This window comes from Sesamum indicum, linkage group LG10 (genome assembly GCF_000512975.1).
Source record: "Sesamum indicum cultivar Zhongzhi No. 13 linkage group LG10, S_indicum_v1.0, whole genome shotgun sequence".
Classification (NCBI taxonomy): Eukaryota; Viridiplantae; Streptophyta; class Magnoliopsida; order Lamiales; family Pedaliaceae; genus Sesamum; species Sesamum indicum.
Window position 1 is genome coordinate 8528344 of NC_026154.1, and position 17741 is coordinate 8546084.

The 17741-nt window shown below is 31.5% G+C and overlaps 1 protein-coding gene across 1 annotated transcript; it reads left to right on the forward strand.

Moving 5' to 3' along the window:
• On the forward strand, positions 6582–16939 carry LOC105172215 (probable 3-hydroxyisobutyryl-CoA hydrolase 3). The gene is made up of 15 exons (XM_011093586.2): positions 6582–6677; positions 6803–6854; positions 7547–7627; positions 7857–7925; positions 9012–9075; positions 9160–9239; positions 10694–10777; positions 11480–11564; positions 13129–13214; positions 14636–14757; positions 15523–15583; positions 15688–15786; positions 16276–16377; positions 16463–16504; positions 16633–16939. Exons 2-15 carry the CDS (start codon positions 6816–6818, stop codon positions 16765–16767), a joined length of 1149 nt encoding a protein of 382 aa, XP_011091888.1. The 5' UTR covers positions 6582–6677; positions 6803–6815; the 3' UTR covers positions 16768–16939.

A 17741-nucleotide genomic window follows, 5' to 3' on the forward strand; every position in this document is an offset into this window, starting at 1 on the left:
AGTGAACTTTAGTATATTAGTCTTTGTAGTGTGGTTTTTAGTTCAATGTTTCAACCCAATTTTATACTTTTTAGGAATTTAGATATTTAAATAAATATATTGATAAATTGTAGTCACCTCCCTTGAGGTTTTTATATACTTCTTATTATTTGGGATACAAATATTCTTTATTTTTAATGTCCATCTAACAATAGGTCTGTTTTGTCCACTAGGATTTCATTCAATTTTTATGGTGAATTGACTAAAATGTCCTTTTGGATTGGAAATTTTAATATTATATACTTTTTGAATTTTTTGAAAATATTTTTACGAACTAATATGCCATATTGATTATGTACTTTATCCACCCTTAATTTTTTTTAAATTTTTCAAGTATTTTATTTTTATTTATTTAAATTAGCAAGGGTAAAAGTAGTAATTGTCACCCACTGTTTAGGTGCTATATAATTATTTTTCATTAGAGGGGGGTGCTTGTAATTTGCCAAACAATAATGGAGTATTCGTAATTGATGCTCCCTAAAAGCTCTGGGACAGGGTCCACAAGGTAGATTACCCAACTGGCTACTAGCACAGCTAGCCTATCAGCAAGGAAGTAAGGCCCATAAGTTTACCTCCTACTTTAAAGAACTAGCAGGATAAAAAAACAAGCTCATTCCAGTTGGACACATCATCATATAGCTAGACAAACACATCACATCTGCTTGCCAATATATCAGGACACATCATCCTAAAATATCCCTAGGTGGGTCCTAGTAGATTAATGGCATATGAGCTGGGAATTCACGAGTAATGGATTCCCAAATTTTCAGGTAAACCTGGCAAGACTCAATAAAGTTAATGTATCTTAGTCAAATCAAGTCCAAATTGTACACAATTTATTCGGTTAGTTAGGTAATTCAAATTGATTTCAAATGAACTATGACTCTCCACAACAACCCCGTATCCTATTAACAGCATTAAAAATTAGAAAGGCCTGATTCTAATTAACAAATTCCTATGAGGATAATTCGTTTAAATTAGATCATGCATTTTTCATAACATAACTAACTACTTTGACATAATTAATTATGCTATGGTGCTACTAAGTATTAAACTAAACAAAAAATTATACGGATTTGTAAAGTTCAATTGGCTAAGCGAACCTTCTTGATAATGAACAACCGACCAAATTATTCATAAATCAGATGTTTGTAATAAGACAGAGAATAACATGAATCCTTATTTAACAAGCGTAAGATGCGCAGATTAAATCTCACAACAATTTACCAATCAAGCAATCACCATAACCTTAACCAAAAAATAATAAATTTAACCGGACATGTTAGTGGAAGAACACACAAGAAAGTGGAATTCCATTAACTCTAGGCAATGAGTAAACACAAAAGAGAGAGTGAAAATAAAATTATCTATTGAATTCAAGGTGTCTCCACAAATTGAAAGACTCCCCCTATTAAGCCTCCTATGAATCTAGACATAGGGGGGATTAAGTACATGATTGGTTCCTAAAATATTAACAAATCATCAATCACATATTTAAAGGGATCCTTTCCAAAATTCAGCAGATTATTCCTTTTTTTCTCTTGCGAAAATTGCATCTTTCCTTTCTTCATCCGTGTTGACTAAATCACGCTTCTTCAGGTCGCCTCGCTTCTTCAGGTCGTCTAGTTGTTGTTTCAATTTTTCTATCTGCCTGCCTACGTTTTCCACTTCTGCTCGCGAAATCACGGGTTCTCTTCTCTTTGATCGGGCATGACTACTGGATCCCGCGTCTGATGAGACCGGTTTTTTAGTCCTGCGCTCTAGCTCGCCATGCACCCGCGACTCTCTTTGGGGTTCGGTGTTCTCGAACAATTGCCTTCTTGCAGTTTCCTCTTTCGTTATCTGGATTGTCGTTCCTCCTTTTCTTGGTGTATCTTCTTCCCCGGCGTTCCTTCTCGATGAACCTTCCATGATGTAATTCTCAGACGTTCCCACAGATGGCGCCAACTGATCCGGGTCGAATAATGCGATCTCGAGATTCGATCTCTACTAAGAATGCTGATTCGTCCAAGACCATTATTTTTAATGTCCATCTAACAATAGGTCTGTTTTGTCCACTAGGATTTCATTCAATTTTTATGGTGAATTGACTAAAATGTCCTTTTGGACTATAAATTTTAATATTATATACTTTTTGAATTTTTTGAAAATATTTTTACGAACTAATATGCCATATTGATTATGTACTTTATCCACCCTTAATTTTTTTTAAATTTTTCAAGTATTTTATTTTTATTTATTTAAATTAGCAAGGGTAAAAGTAGTAATTGTCACCCACTGTTTAGGTGCTATATAATTATTTTTCATTAGAGGGGGGTGCTTGTAATTTGCCAAACAATAATGGAGTATTCGTAATTGATGCTCCCTAAAAGCTCTGGGACAGGGTCCACAAGGTAGATTACCCAACTGGCTACTAGCACAGCTAGCCTATCAGCAAGGAAGTAAGGCCCATAAGTTTACCTCCTACTTTAAAGAACTAGCAGGATAAAAAAACAAGCTCATTCCAGTTGGACACATCATCATATAGCTAGACAAACACATCACATCTGCTTGCCAATATATCAGGACACATCATCCTAAAATATCCCTAGGTGGGTCCTAGTAGATTAATGGCATATGAGCTGGGAATTCACGAGTAATGGATTCCCAAATTTTCAGGTAAACCTGGCAAGACTCAATAAAGTTAATGTATCTTAGTCAAATCAAGTCCAAATTGTACACAATTTATTCGGTTAGTTAGGTAATTCAAATTGATTTCAAATGAACTATGACTCTCCACAACAACCCCGTATCCTATTAACAGCATTAAAAATTAGAAAGGCCTGATTCTAATTAACAAATTCCTATGAGGATAATTCGTTTAAATTAGATCATGCATTTTTCATAACATAACTAACTACTTTGACATAATTAATTATGCTATGGTGCTACTAAGTATTAAACTAAACAAAAAATTATACGGATCTGTAAAGTTCAATTGGCTAAGCGAACCTTCTTGATAATGAACAACCGACCAAATTATTCATAAATCAGATGTTTGTAATAAGACAGAGAATAACATGAATCCTTATTTAACAAGCGTAAGATGCGCACATTAGATCTCACAACAATTTACCAATCAAGCAATCACCATAACCTTAACCAAAAAATAATAAATTTAACTGGACATGTTAGTGGAAAAACACACAAGAAAGTGGAATTCCATTAACTCTAGGCAATGAGTAAACACAAAAGAGAGAGTGAAAATAAAATTATCTATTGAATTCAAGGTGTCTCCACAAATTGAAAGACTCCCCCTATTAAGCCTCCTATGAATCTAGACATAGGGGGGATTAAGTACATGATTGGTTCCTAAAATATTAACAAATCATCAATCACATATTTAAAGGGATCCTTTCCAAAATTCAGCAGATTATTCCTTTTTTTCTCTTGCGAAAATTGCATCTTTCCTTTCTTCATCCGTGTTGACTAAATCACTAAGGATGGGCACGTTTAGTCAATCCTGCAGAACTGCCTTGAAATCTTTTCTTCCCTTTTTGGTGCCTTCAATTTTCGTTTTTGACTTGATTTTGCCATCTTTATCCCATATCATCCCTTTTTAGCTGAATATGCAATAAATTCACATGATTACGAATATTTTTAGCTCAAAAAGGGAGATTAAATCACTATAAGATCATGACAATTTGTTTAGTTATCAATGAGATATCCTCCACTCGCAAAAGCAAAGGAGAGCCACGAGGGCATTTCAACCCCCTTGATCCAAAGAATGAGCACTATACTCCACTCATCACTAGTCCTGCCAGAATGCTCATGGCGTCGATCGGCATCCTATCTTACAATGGCCTAAGGATGTAGAGGAAGGTCCTTAGCTCCCAAAATCTAAATATTTTTGCAGGTAAAACGGGGAGCATAGGCATGACGCCCACCAATGCCGCAAGCTGAGGCAAGAGATAGAAAGGTCTATCGAAATCGGCTACCTGAAGAACTACGTAGATAAAGAGAAGAGGTGTGAGCAAAAGAAAGGACGCACTCGTCAACCACTGCTCCCACAAGAGTAAGAAGTGAGCAGATGACCCTTCTAAGAGGGAATACAGAAAGAAGGAAGCCCGGCTGAGGAGATGAGCCCAACAAGAATCCCAGCTAAGGGTGTGATCTATACGATGGAAAGATGAGCCACTAATGGGGATTCCGGACGAGTCAAACGCACCCATGCGCAGGCTGCTAAAGTCATAATGGAAATCAATTACAAGGCACCAACAGGGGATCCAGTGATCCACTTTAATCCTGTTGACGCACAGGGAATACATCTACATCATAATAATCTGCTTGTTATGTCTACTATTGTAGTTAATTACACTGTTCAACGCATTATTGTGGACTCTGGCAGCTCTGTGGATGTCCTTTTTTACAAGGTCTACCAGCAGATGGAGCTAGGCGATATCCTACTAGAGCCAGTGGAAACCTCGTTGTATGATTTTGCAGGAGAGATAGGACACCCCTTAGACCAGATTATGCCCTCTTCCTAGGATCATAACCCACTAAAAAGACCAAGATGGTTCATTCCTTATCATAGATATATGCCTAAAATGTGATAATAGGGCTAACTGCCTTAAATACCTTCCAAGTGGTTGTCTTTACATACCACATGAAGTTAAAATTCCTTGCTGGAGCTAGAGTAGGAGAGGTCACCAGCAACTACTATATAGCCTGGAAATGTTATGCCGAATTGATAAAAGCGGGTAGGGGGAAAATATGGACGTAGACCCTTCCAACAAGGAGAAGGGCAAGAGGTCCATCTAGTATGATGAGCAAGGAACTGCAATTCTCGCTCACATGCAACTAGCTGAAAAATTACTAAGCATCCAGTTGATACCCGGAGAACCAAATGAAATCACCAGGATCGACTCCCAGCTAAGTCCTGCGCTAGCAAGACGATTAACTACATTTTTGCAGGAAAATGCAGATGTTTTTGCGTGGTCGGCTCACGAGCTCGTTGGCATTGACCTTAGCAAAGCATTACATAGCTTGAACGTAAATTCAATCTTTCCTCTTGTTAAGCAGAAAAAGAGACACTTTGACACAGAGAAGGATAAGGTTACATAAGAAGAGGTAAGTAAACTCCAGCTGGTGGATTCCACCTCTGCTAACCAATTATTAAGTCGAATTGATGTCTCGCAGGGTTATCACCAAATTATGCTTAATCCTGATAACTAGAAGTGAGTCGGCTTCATCACATCAGGGAGGACCTATTGTTATATTGTTATCCCCTTTGGATAGAAAAATGCAAGTGCTACCTACCAATACCTGCCTTTGTTTTGCAGGGTTAGTCGCCGTTCATCTTAGAATTATTCTTGAAGATCTTTCGATCCTGTGGTGTAATCAAAAATTTGGTAAGCATCAGTAATTTGAAACCTCAAGGAAGGTACCTGTAATTTATCCTAAAAATATATTTTTACAAACAAAATTATTTATGTTTTTAGGAGGGATGAAACTGCAATACAAAAAAAAGAAACTCAAAACAACATAAACAAGGGAAGGTGATTTTATAACATCAAGAAGGGTATTTCAGTCAAACTGGATTCAGAAGGCGGTGAAAAGATGTCAAAAATCAGTCCATTTTGTATTGAGCCCGCGTGAAATCCATCTTCCATTAGTTCCTAATAGAAGAGAGGTTTCATGTAGGAACTTTCAAAATACAGGATTTTGACTATACTAGAAGATTTTTAACTTTTTTTAAAAGAAACACGGATGGTAAAATAGACTTTGGCCATGTAAATTAAATTTTAAAAGAATGCAATATTAAACGAAATTCATACTTTTCATATATAGATTTAACTACCAATTATGGTCTGTTTTTTACAAAATTATAAATACACTCTTTATATTTAGGGGCAAAATTTTACGAGTACACTTCTTGAGGTAAATTACATCGGCACCTTCTGAGTGGTGTAATTTTAATTTTATATACGGGAAGGGATATTTTTAATAATTAAACTTAATTTTATGATGCATTGACACTGACTGAAATTAGGTCTAATTACAGATGTTAAAATGGATTTTGGCCTTGTAGATTAAATTTTTAAAAATATGTGATTGACTCCCTTAAGGTAAACCACGTTGGCATTCTCTGAGGGATATATTTCTAATTTTATAAAGGGGAAGGGTTATTTTTATAATTAAATCTAACTTTAGGGTGTGTTGACACTCCTGAAGTTAGGTCTAATTACACAAAAACTCTATTCGCTTTGTAAAATTACAAGTATATCCCTTCAAATTGTAGTTGTAATTACAAAAACACTCCTATTGAAAAATAAAATTTTACACAAATACATCCGTGTCCATTGCACTGATTAACCCTAAAGAGGTATACCAGTAATTTCATAAAGAGTGAGGAATTTATACACGTAACCAAACCTCATTGGGTGTGGACGTAGTTTTACCCTTATTTCATTTGTGTATCACTGTGTGCCCATGTCCTGCATATCTGAGAATTGAATGTGGTTGTTAGCTAGCCCTAGACTGGCTGCACAGTGGAATAAATGCGTACGTACAATGGGGAAGCTTTATAAAACGGAAAATGCAGAGACGAAAATGGTGCCGACTGCGAACCTTTTCTCTTTGCACCAGCAATAACCTCTGTAAGTTTTGCATTTTGAACTGTAATTTATATCCACATTAGCAAGTAATTTTTTTCTGATTTTTTCGTGCTTTTTGTCTTCTTGATCCTATAAAATGAGTTATTTTGTAAATGTTAATCCTGCAGCTCCAGGATTTCCATGGCTTCCCTATTGTCTTTCGATCGTGATCTTAATCAGGTGATCATACCTCTATACAAGTTTTTCTGTGTCGCTTTTTTTAGTAAAAAGTATTATTTTAGTCCGCTAAGTATGTCTAATTTTAATTTTAATCCGATAATTATGTCCATTTTTATTTAGGTTCAGTATCTTACGAAATTACTTACTTTTAGTCCTCTGACAGATTTTCGGACAATTTTACCCCTATGAGTGCATATGAACTAAAACTGCCTTTCAAAAGTTGCATAGAGATAAAATTGTCCGAAAATCTGTCAGAGGGACTAAAAGTAAGTAATATCATAAGTTACTGGACCTAAACAAAAATGGACATAGTTATCGAACTAAAATTAAAATTATGCATACTTAGCGGACTAAAATAATACTTTTTCCCCTTTTTTAAATTCGATTTCTTACAGCAATTTTTTTTACGGTCTATGAAATTCTAGTTCAAATCAAAATTGTTTGGAATGTGAACTAATTTACAACACGTGTTATACATTTATCATGTGATCGGTGCACATATAGAAATATAACCAATCACATATAGAAAAAACTTAAAGTCGGGAAAACATTATTTCTTTGTAGCTAAATAGATCTTTCTAATTTTCCGGTTCCTCTTATTCACTTCCTTCTGAATTAATATATTATACTCTTTTTTTTTTTTCCATTTTAGATACGTTTATTTATTTTAATACTCACGCACCCAAATTTAGGTACTTTTTGAAGGAAAGCATTGGCTACGAAAGGTTGTTCTCAACAGACCAGAGCAGATGAATTCGCTTACTCATGAAATGGTGAGAAACTCTCTTCATCTTTTAGTTTACAGGATTAGTGTGCTTTTTAATATTTTTAATTAATTTTTAAATAAAAGTGGGCAGAAGAATTAGAAATAAGAAAAAATTTAAATTATGAGATTATTCATAATAATATCACAATGAGACTAACCTATGAGATCAAAAATACAAATACCTCTGTTTTTATATCTAAGTAAAAGCGTTCAATAAAATTTTGTTCCGCACACAGGTTTCCGAAATGAAGAGGGCTTTGGAAGACTATGAGGTTGATGACACAATCAAGCTTGTAATGTTGACGGTACGCTCTCTATTCATTGTAGCTAATAATCCTACTTAATTTATGTACTTTATCATTTGGTTTATTCCGTTAGTTATTGGTTAAAGTACAGAGAAACGCAAGGTGGAGATCGAATAATAAGAAGTATTAAAGGTTACAATGCAATTTTGGTCATGTAGCGATAAGGGTGACACTATTTGTTATCCTCGATTTTTAATTTGTAATGATGAATTTTATTTTCTAATATATATATATATATATATATGTATTTAGTCTAGATGTGGTTGGAAAATGCCGATTAATGAAACACTTAGCATATACTTAAGACGTGGGCCCTTATAATTTTGGGTATTTTTAATTTTCCAGTCAATGTGACATTTTTGTCCCGGCAAAAGGAATGAAGCTTGTGAAGAGAGACCCACTAGTTCTTTTCAAAATTCAGTACTCCAATTTGGGAAAAACGACACTTGATTTGTCCTCATTTCTACCAGTTTTGGTTATTTTTCATTAAACTTGGCCCCTAATGGTATAAGACTACTCATTTTATACTTTTATTATGGCTTTAACACTAATTTTTCCCTTCAAAAGCAGTCTCTATCCATTAGGCTAAATGGTCAATTAATAGAGAGAGTCAATTTTTATGATTTTAAAAAACTTAGGGACCAAAATTTACAAAGTCGAAACATGGGGTACCAAAAGTGATTTAGTGCCTAATTTATGACCAAAAATGAAATTATTCCTTTAAAAAATACTTTAAAATCAATAAAAAGATTTTAAAATATTAAAAAAAAAGCAAGCTTGTGGGTGGAATCGTGAATAAAAGTATTTGGACTCGAGCTTGGCTCGTTACAAGTTCAAGCTTGTGTAGGCTCAACTCGAGTTCGACAATAAAAACTCAAATTTGAATTATACTATAATTCGAGTTGGCTCAAAACGACTTGTCCCCTAAATTGGTATAAAAACTCTAGCAAAAGCCTAAGTGTATGTTACCACTATAAATCTTCAAATCTACATATATACACTGGTGTATTAGTTCTGAAAAGGGCTGGTAACAATTATTACTCCACAAGTTATGTTTCAAGTGTACTTATAAAATCTCAAACACAGGGACAAGGCAAAGCATTCTGTGCTGGTGGCGATGTTGTTAGATCTATTCAACTCGTTTCAATAGGTATACCATTAACGCTCAAAGTATTATTACAGCAATCAGAATATATTAAACTTAGTTAATAATAAGTGATTCATTTAATTATAGGTCATTGGAGCTTGACTGCCATGTTCTATAGAAAACAACTCTTGCTGGACTATCTCATTGCAACATATAAGAAACCACTGGTAAGATATATGTCTACTTTTTCCGTCGTAGTTAAGAATTTCAATCGATGTCTTATTGCATGAGGAATAGTACATTGCTAATCAAAATCGTACAATTTTATCTTGAAAAGATATATTATTGTGGAGAAAAGATTTTTTAAGGCTTGAAATACTACATAAATAGATAATATATAAATAAATAAATTAACTGGTGACATAGGAAAATTATACTAATTATATGTATTAAATTCCAAAAATATTTATTTTATTATAAAAATATTATATTATATTACAACGTGAGACGCATACCAATATCATCATATTCTTGCATCACGTTTTGGGCTCAATCAATGCCACCTAGTTAGGTGCCCACCCAATTGGGTGGCCTATTGACATGTAGCCTGGAGGGCCCACGCCTTATGCGTTTCGGCTTTCTTCGGTCACTAGAAGAGAATAGAAGATTAGTCACAAAAGAAAAAAATGATGATTTTTGGCACTAATTATATATATTTAGTGAAAAGACTGTTTATTTTGTCATAATAAAATATTTTATTATTTTAATATTTACTATTATTTTGTAAAAATTATTATTAACATGAATTGTAACAAAAGATTATGTACAAAGTTGCTACTAAATACAATAAGTGACTCATATATAGCAACGATCTGGTGACAACAAATAATAGTTGTAACTATTGTATGTTGTCATTATAAATGTGTCACTAATTGTATTCAGTGACAACTTTATACGCATATAAGATAAAAATTATTGTCACTTAATATATATTATTAATGATAACTTTAAAAATATCACTTGATAGTTTGTCACTAATACTATATTTTCTTGCGGTGCGTCCGCACTTGTAAGTATTATTATATATTACATCTTAATTATAATAGATTTGGTTGAATTTTGTAAATCAACATCTTTAAATTTTAATTTAACATATAATATCAGATCACCGTATTTAAAATAAAAAAAAACGCTATTCGATGTTGGCTAGTACATACAACAAGTCCTAAAATAAAAATATTTAATGAAAATACAACTACAATACTCGATCGAATTAACTATAACTTCAAAAAAATATTATTCTATATTTTAATAAAATCAGTATTTCTGAAAATTAGCTAAAATTTGTTTTAGTAAAATTAGATTTGATATTAACTCATTACCTAAATATACAGATATATTTCTCACCTAAAAAAAAATACTAATGTGGAGAAATATTTTACTCTATGTCAGAATTTCGACTATAAGTAAAAAAAAAAAAGTGATATGAGATAAATATGTGGTAAATAAAAAAATAAAAAATAAAAACAAATAAATTCTAATTAATAACATAAAAAAATCAGGTTAAAAAAACCAAAAATACTACTGGGTGGGCACCCGGTCGGTCGGCGTCGACCGGACCCACGTTTTGGTTCCTTGTTTACCCTACTAACAAAAGATAAATTATTCCTTCTTTTAAAAGGTTATTGTGATGAATGGCGCCGTTATGGGGGGAGGTGCAGGACTATCCATGAATGCAAGCTTCCGAGTTGTCACCGAGAACACTGTACTATTTTCGAATTTTTTCACTTAATACGTATTTTCTGAGCTTAATGTAATTTACCACTATGATATTATAAATGAATAAATTATTTTTTTATATAAAAAATTAATTTATCCTTCTGTATTTTTAAAGTTAAGCAATTTATCTCCTTGTCTAAAAAGTTAAATTGTTTCATTTAAAAATACATGGTAAATTACTGTATTTTAAAAATATAAGAAGGTAATTACTTTTGTTTTGTTGTGTGTGTTTTTTTTTTTTTTTTTTTTTTTTCTAAAAAAGAGTTTTTGTCGTAGCATCAACTTGGCACCATCTGTGGGAACAATCTAACTTATTGAACAAGCAGACTGAATAGGGTGAATAGCAATTTATCCCCCTGTGATATTAAAAATGAACACATTACCCCTCTATGAAAAAAATATAGCAATTTACCTCCTTATACTTTTTAAAATGAAGCAATTTACCTCCTTATATAGGGAGATAGATTGCTTCATTTTAAAAATCATAGGGGCGTAAATTGTTGTATTTTAAAAAATATAGAGAGGTAAATCGCTATTTATTTTTTCACAAGGGGGTAATTTGCTCATTTGCAATATCACAAGGGGATTGCTTGCATTTTTTCCAATATATATATATATATATATATATATATATACCAAATGATGTCTCTTTTTCTCTATTATTTTTTCTTTTTAATTTTTTGCATAGGTGTTTGCAATGCCAGAAGCCTCAATAGGACTTTATCCTGATGTTGGTGCTTCCTATTTCCTGTCCCGACTGCCTGCACATTTTGGTAATGCTCTGCAATTTGTTGAAATTGACCCAATTTTCCTTTTTTTAATAGATTAGTAAATGACTCTGTTACCCTTGTGATGAGACAAAGGTGTCACATCATTCCATCATGTACTTATTTTGGGTTGGGAGAAAACATAAAATATTGAGGTCAAGCTTGGAAATGAAAATTAGGTCACATTGTGGTGGACCCAAATGATTAAATAATTTTGGACTTTAGGGGATTGTATCGGGCCTTGTCATAGAATAATGGGCCGATCCAAAAGTAAGTAAATAACAAATAAGTCACGATTGTGGAAGATATCACCACTAATCACTCAATGTAAATGAGCCTGAGCCCTAAAGGGTTGACTACATGGTTCTCCCGTACTACTAGTGGTCAACATTCAAATGGGTTTAATGCAATTTACTCTCCTGTAATATTAAAAATAAAAAAATTAAATAGCAATTTATCTCCATGTGTTTAAAAAGTAAAGTAACTTACCTTCCTGTCTAAAGAAGAAATTGCTTCAATTTTACATAGGGAAAATAAATTGCTATATTTAAAAAAATATAAAAAAATAAATTATTATTTTAATTTTTATAAGGGATTATTTACCTATTTTTTATAAGACAGATAGGTAGGTTGCAATTTATGGATAAGACTTTTTTTCTTTTATTTCTTTTTATTTTCTTTTGTCCTCCAGATATATATATATATATATTGAATAATTTATTTGTTTTATAGAACGGAATTTATATTTTTCACAATATTGAAAGTAAATGAGCAGTATTCCTTATTGTAAGATTATATGTCAAATTAAAAAAGATAATTAAGATATAATACTGAAAAGTTTTAGCTTAGACTGACTTCAAATGGAATATAAAATAATAAGTATAATTTAATTATTATATAATTAATATACAATTTAAAATTAATAAAAAAATTTAACTCAACACAACTATCTAAACTAGAAAAGTGGGTGTCCGAACTCGATGGATACCTATCTTATTGTTAAAATTATAAATACATTTATTCGTAAGTTAAATTAATGTGAGAAAATTGAACTTATCAGAAAAAAAAAGTTAAGAAAATATTATTTTAAATATAATAATGAAATCAGATTTTGTATTATTGAAAATAGATAAGATAATTTAAAAAGTTAAACTAGCAATTCATACTAATTAAATGTGATAATAATATTATTTTTAACCAATCATGACAAAATCATAGTTTATGTAAGTTTGATAGTAATGTGCAAAATTGAATATACTTATTGTAACAGGGGAGGGCGTTGTACATATATGTCGAAGAAAATTGATATAAACATTTGACCAGACAGATCGGACGGCTGATTCACTCGTCTTTCTTATTTTAGAGGATGTTCAGTAGAGGATACTTAGTGCTACATTATCTCCCTCTGTTAGTTCTTATGCCATTTATAAAACATAGCGTATCTCTTGTCATGTCAAGTGAGAACTCACACTTTGAACATTGTTATACTATACGATTGTACCATTTACTTAATAAAATTTACATTGACCTAAAAAAAAATTGATACAAACAGCTTGAAATGTCTTTGCAGGTGAGTATTTAGGACTAACTGGATCAAGAATTAGTGGGGCTGAAATGTTGGAATGTGGTTTGGCCACTCATTTTGTTTTCTCAAAGGTATTTATTACTTCTTGGCTTATTTAATTTGCATGGGTTAATGAACCCACTATAAAAAAAATAAAAATGAATTACACCCTGTATGATAATGAATATGGTATTAAAATTATAGTAAATTAATATTTTCTACCACGATCAAATAAAAATTAATGCTAAAACTTGAATATTGATCGTAGGTAATCAATATTTATCATGATTTTCGATATGATTAAATATTTGTTATAATTTTTAATTAGGCTTAGCATTTTGGCTTCGACTGCAAAAAAAAAAAAAAGTAATATAGTTATTGAACAATTATATTTCATTAGCATTTGTTATAATTTTTTATTTTAAATCATGATATGTAATCACATAATTCAAATATTTTTTTACATTTTGATTGTAATTGAATCCAATTGGTTAAACATCTCAGGTGAGCTTTTATGTTTGGATTAACTCCAAAAGTATGATTTTTATGAGAAAAAATATCTGCTTAAAGAAAAAAAGGAGATAGATAAGATAAGTGAACAAACTAGTTAAGAACAAGTCCCCTTCCTTTATAGAGGACTTAATTATATATCTTGCAAAGGTCCAAATTTAAAGACCTCTGCAGGATAAATCTCATTAGAAAATTGAAGTAATAGAAGAAAGTTATTTAGTTATGTAGTTTCTCATATAATATATAGGGTTGATTATATTTAAACTCTATTAAAAAATACGAAATTATATTTTTTTAAAAAAAAATAAAATTATATTTATACACCATTTGAAAATTCTTCCTTTACACCTAACACCTTTTCGTTAGGATTTGTACGAAAAATGCTAATACTAACAAAAAAATCTTACATAGTTTTCAATTTATCCTCATTTAACATTCCTATGTATATTTTTGTAATTATGAAGGAAGAAATGTAATACATATATATATGTGGAGTGAGGTTAACATTATTATAATTTTCCCTTATAAGTATAAAATTATTACATGAGAATGTTAAATAATGGCTAAAATTAAAAATTCATATAATTTTTTTGCAAACATCAATATTTCGTCCAAATCTTAACGAAAGAGGGTCGGGCGTAAACAGTAAATTTTCAAAGGGGTGTGAGTGTAATTTTAAACTTTCTTTAAAAAAAGTTTAATTTCGTATTTTTAGAGACGGTCCAAGTGTAATGAACCCTAAAATGTATTCTTTCAGAGATAAGGTGAGCTTGAGTTCAGTTCTCGAAACTTTTTGGAGAACTTGATCAACTAGTTTAAGCACGTGAAATATTTCTTTTATAAATGAGTGACAATCATGAGATTCAAACCCAACACTTTTTTTTTTTTTTTTAACTTAGTGCTAATATTAAGTTAAACCACTACCTTATCTAAATATTCAATATCTTTGAAAATATGGCGTTGTACACTTTGAAAATGGTATATAAAGTTGATCTTTATGCAGGATCTAAAATCTATGGAAGATGAGCTAGGCGAGGCAGTGTACAAGGATGTATCAACAATTGCTAGTACTCTTGAAAAGTTTGCTCACAAGCCAAATTTGAAAGAAGATAGTGCTTTGACAAGGTAAAGCATGAAGAATTTTATGTTTTCACTAAGGACATGTAAATTAGTATGTTATTGTGTTTTGCTATCAATGAAATATCAAATATGTACTTTCAAGTTAGGCTGATAGCAACTTATCCCTCTGATATTGAAAATAAGCATATTATCCCTCTATAAAAAAAATATAGCAATTTATCCCCCTATACTTTTTAAAATGAAGCAATTTACCTCTTTATACAGGGAGGTAAATTACTTCATTTTTGAAAAATAGGGGCGGTAAATCGCTATTTGTTTTTTCATAAGGGGGTAATTTGCTCATTCACAATATCACAAGGGGTTGCTTGCATTTTTCCCTTTCAGATTAGTATTTTATATAGGGTGAATAGCGATTTATTCCTATAATATTGCAAAAGAGCAAATTATCCCCCTATGAAAAAAATAATAATAATTTACCTCTTTTACTTTTTAAAATGAAGCGGTTTGCCTCCCTGTCTAAGATGATAAATTGCTTCGTTTTAAAAAATATAGGGAGATAAATTACTATTTCTTTCATAGGGGGATAATTTACTCATTTGCAATATGACAAGGCATTGCTTTCATTTTTCTCTTTATAGTTTATATATACACATCATGTATGTAAAATGTTCCTTTAATATACAAATAACATGCATTATATATGTCTAGTATGCATATAAAGTAAATTATAAGATAAAATACGAATTTAAGAAATCGGCCAATTATAGAATTTCTTGTTTACAAAAGTTAACATCAATTATTCATGAACAGATTGGATATTATCAATAAATGCTTGTCGAAGAAGACCGTTGAAGATATATTGTCGTCTCTTGTAAGTTCACTTGTACTTGTCAAAATTGACAATTACCAATCCCCCATACTATATTCGTTGAAACTAGTTCTCATTAACCAACCTTTACATATTTCTTTTATTAGGAAACTGAAGTTGAGAGCTGCAAAGACAAGTGGATGGTCAAAGCAATCAATTCCATAAAATATGCTTCTCCAACAAGTCTTAAGATTTTCTTAAGATCCGTAATACCTTCGTACTCATTTTTTTAGGGATAAATAAGTTGACACCCCTCGATTATGATTTATTTACATAAATTACTTCTATTTTATTATCTAATTATATAAATTATCTGGCAGCCAAAAAGTAGAGGAATGACATTTTTTGTTGGAGGGGTGTGTGTGTGTTTTTCAAAACGCGTAGGTGGTTTATGTAGGTAATGTCGACATTTTTCGGAGGTGTATGTGTTATTTTTCTAAAGACAGGGATGGTTTGTGTAAATAGAATATAAGTCAGGGGTGCAGATTCAATTATCCATCTTTTAAGTATTATTGCATTATGAATGAAACATTAAATAGTATAAATTACACCATATTAATAGTAGGGATTCGATATTATACTAGTGTGGTGCGAGTTAAACAATTTGATGTTTTATTAGACTGGACACCTATGAAGAATTTTCAATAATCGTATCAGCATAATTTGTTTCCGTTAATCATGTTCTGATACTGCAGATTAGAGAAGGACGGAGCTTGACGATGGAAGAGTGTCTGAGGCATGACTACACTATTGTACGTCATATGCTACGAAGAACATTACACAATGATTTTTTTGAGGTACCAAAAGAATTCATCTAAATATTACTTTTACACATTCACAAATTTTGACAATCTAATTGCTATATTTGAATGTAATATGTAGGGTTCGAGGGCGATGTTCTTTGATAAAGATAAAAGACCAAAGGTAAAATCTAATAAAGTTTAAAATAATTCACTTGAAGTAATATAATAAACAGATTCCATGTTATTTGGAGGCATCTATGTCGTGTCGATTGCTAAGTAGAAAATTATGATCGGTTTTTTGTATTGCAGTGGAAGCCTCCGAGGTTGGAAGAAGTAAGTGAAGAATTTGTGAAAAACTTCTTCATCGGTGCTGATAATGATGAAGATTGGAATAACTTGGAACTTCCAGATAGAAACAGAAAAATGAAAATTTCAAAATTGTGAGAGTGAGTGTATGGGAAATTGCATGTTTTCTGTCCCATAACCTAGATCCAATATATTTTTATTATATTGCGGGATTTTTTAAAATAGTCCAATAGTTTGTAAAACGTCTCATTTTCAATCATCTTGGGAACTTTCCATATAAAAATGATGGGACCTGACCATTATTTTTTCAGAACTGAGGAAAATTTGCACGCTTTTGTTTTTTATTTTTGTCAATTTTTTAAATAAAATTTATAATAGGACTAAAAATGAGAACTTTCTACGTCATGAGACTGTTGCCAAGAATTTTTTAAGCATATGAAACAAACTAATTATTATAATGCACGTCTATATGTTGCCCGAATAATTGCTTGATTTATATTTGACTGTCTAAATGTACGTGTTCTTAAACATAGGGAACATATTAAAATATAAAAGGAAAATAAGAAAGATTAACTTTTTGTTCAATAATTACTACCACAATTAATATTCCAAAGTTTAGGTATAAAAAGCTTGCCCAACTTTTATGGAAAAAATGCAAGTAACTCTCTTGTGATATTATAAATGAGCAAATTACCCCTTTATAAAAAAATAAATAGCGATTTACATCCCTATATTTTTTAAAATACAATAATTTACCCCCCTATAATTTTTAAAATGAAGCAATTACCTCCCTGAATAAGGAGGTAAATTGCTTCCTTTTAAAAAGTATAGGGGGTAAATTGCTATATTTTTTTATAAGGGGATAATGTGCTCATTTTCAATATAATAGGGGGATAAATTGCTATTAACCCCAACTTTTATTATCGAATTAAACGTGTTTCTCTCCTTCAAACTGTTAACTACAAACGCACCTTCTTCCAAAATATTGGGAGACTTAAACTATTGTTTATAGTCTTCCAAAATATCACAAATTGCATTTTTGTGATATTTGTGAGTGGAATATAGTCCTAATATATTTTGTGCTGAGCTCATTTAATGAAAGGGTTTTGCTG

What these genes read in the sequence shown, in the direction of transcription:
- LOC105172215 (XM_011093586.2), top strand. Translation starts at nt 6,816, where the DNA reads ATGGCTTCCCTATTGTCTTTCGATCGTGATCTTAATCAG. An exon ending in TCGATCGTGATCTTAATCAG is followed by an intron (nt 6,855 to 7,546) that starts GTGATCATACCT and finishes ACCCAAATTTAG; the next exon opens with GTACTTTTTGAAGGAAAGCA. An exon ending in TCAAGCTTGTAATGTTGACG is followed by an intron (nt 7,926 to 9,011) that starts GTACGCTCTCTA and finishes TCTCAAACACAG; the next exon opens with GGACAAGGCAAAGCATTCTG.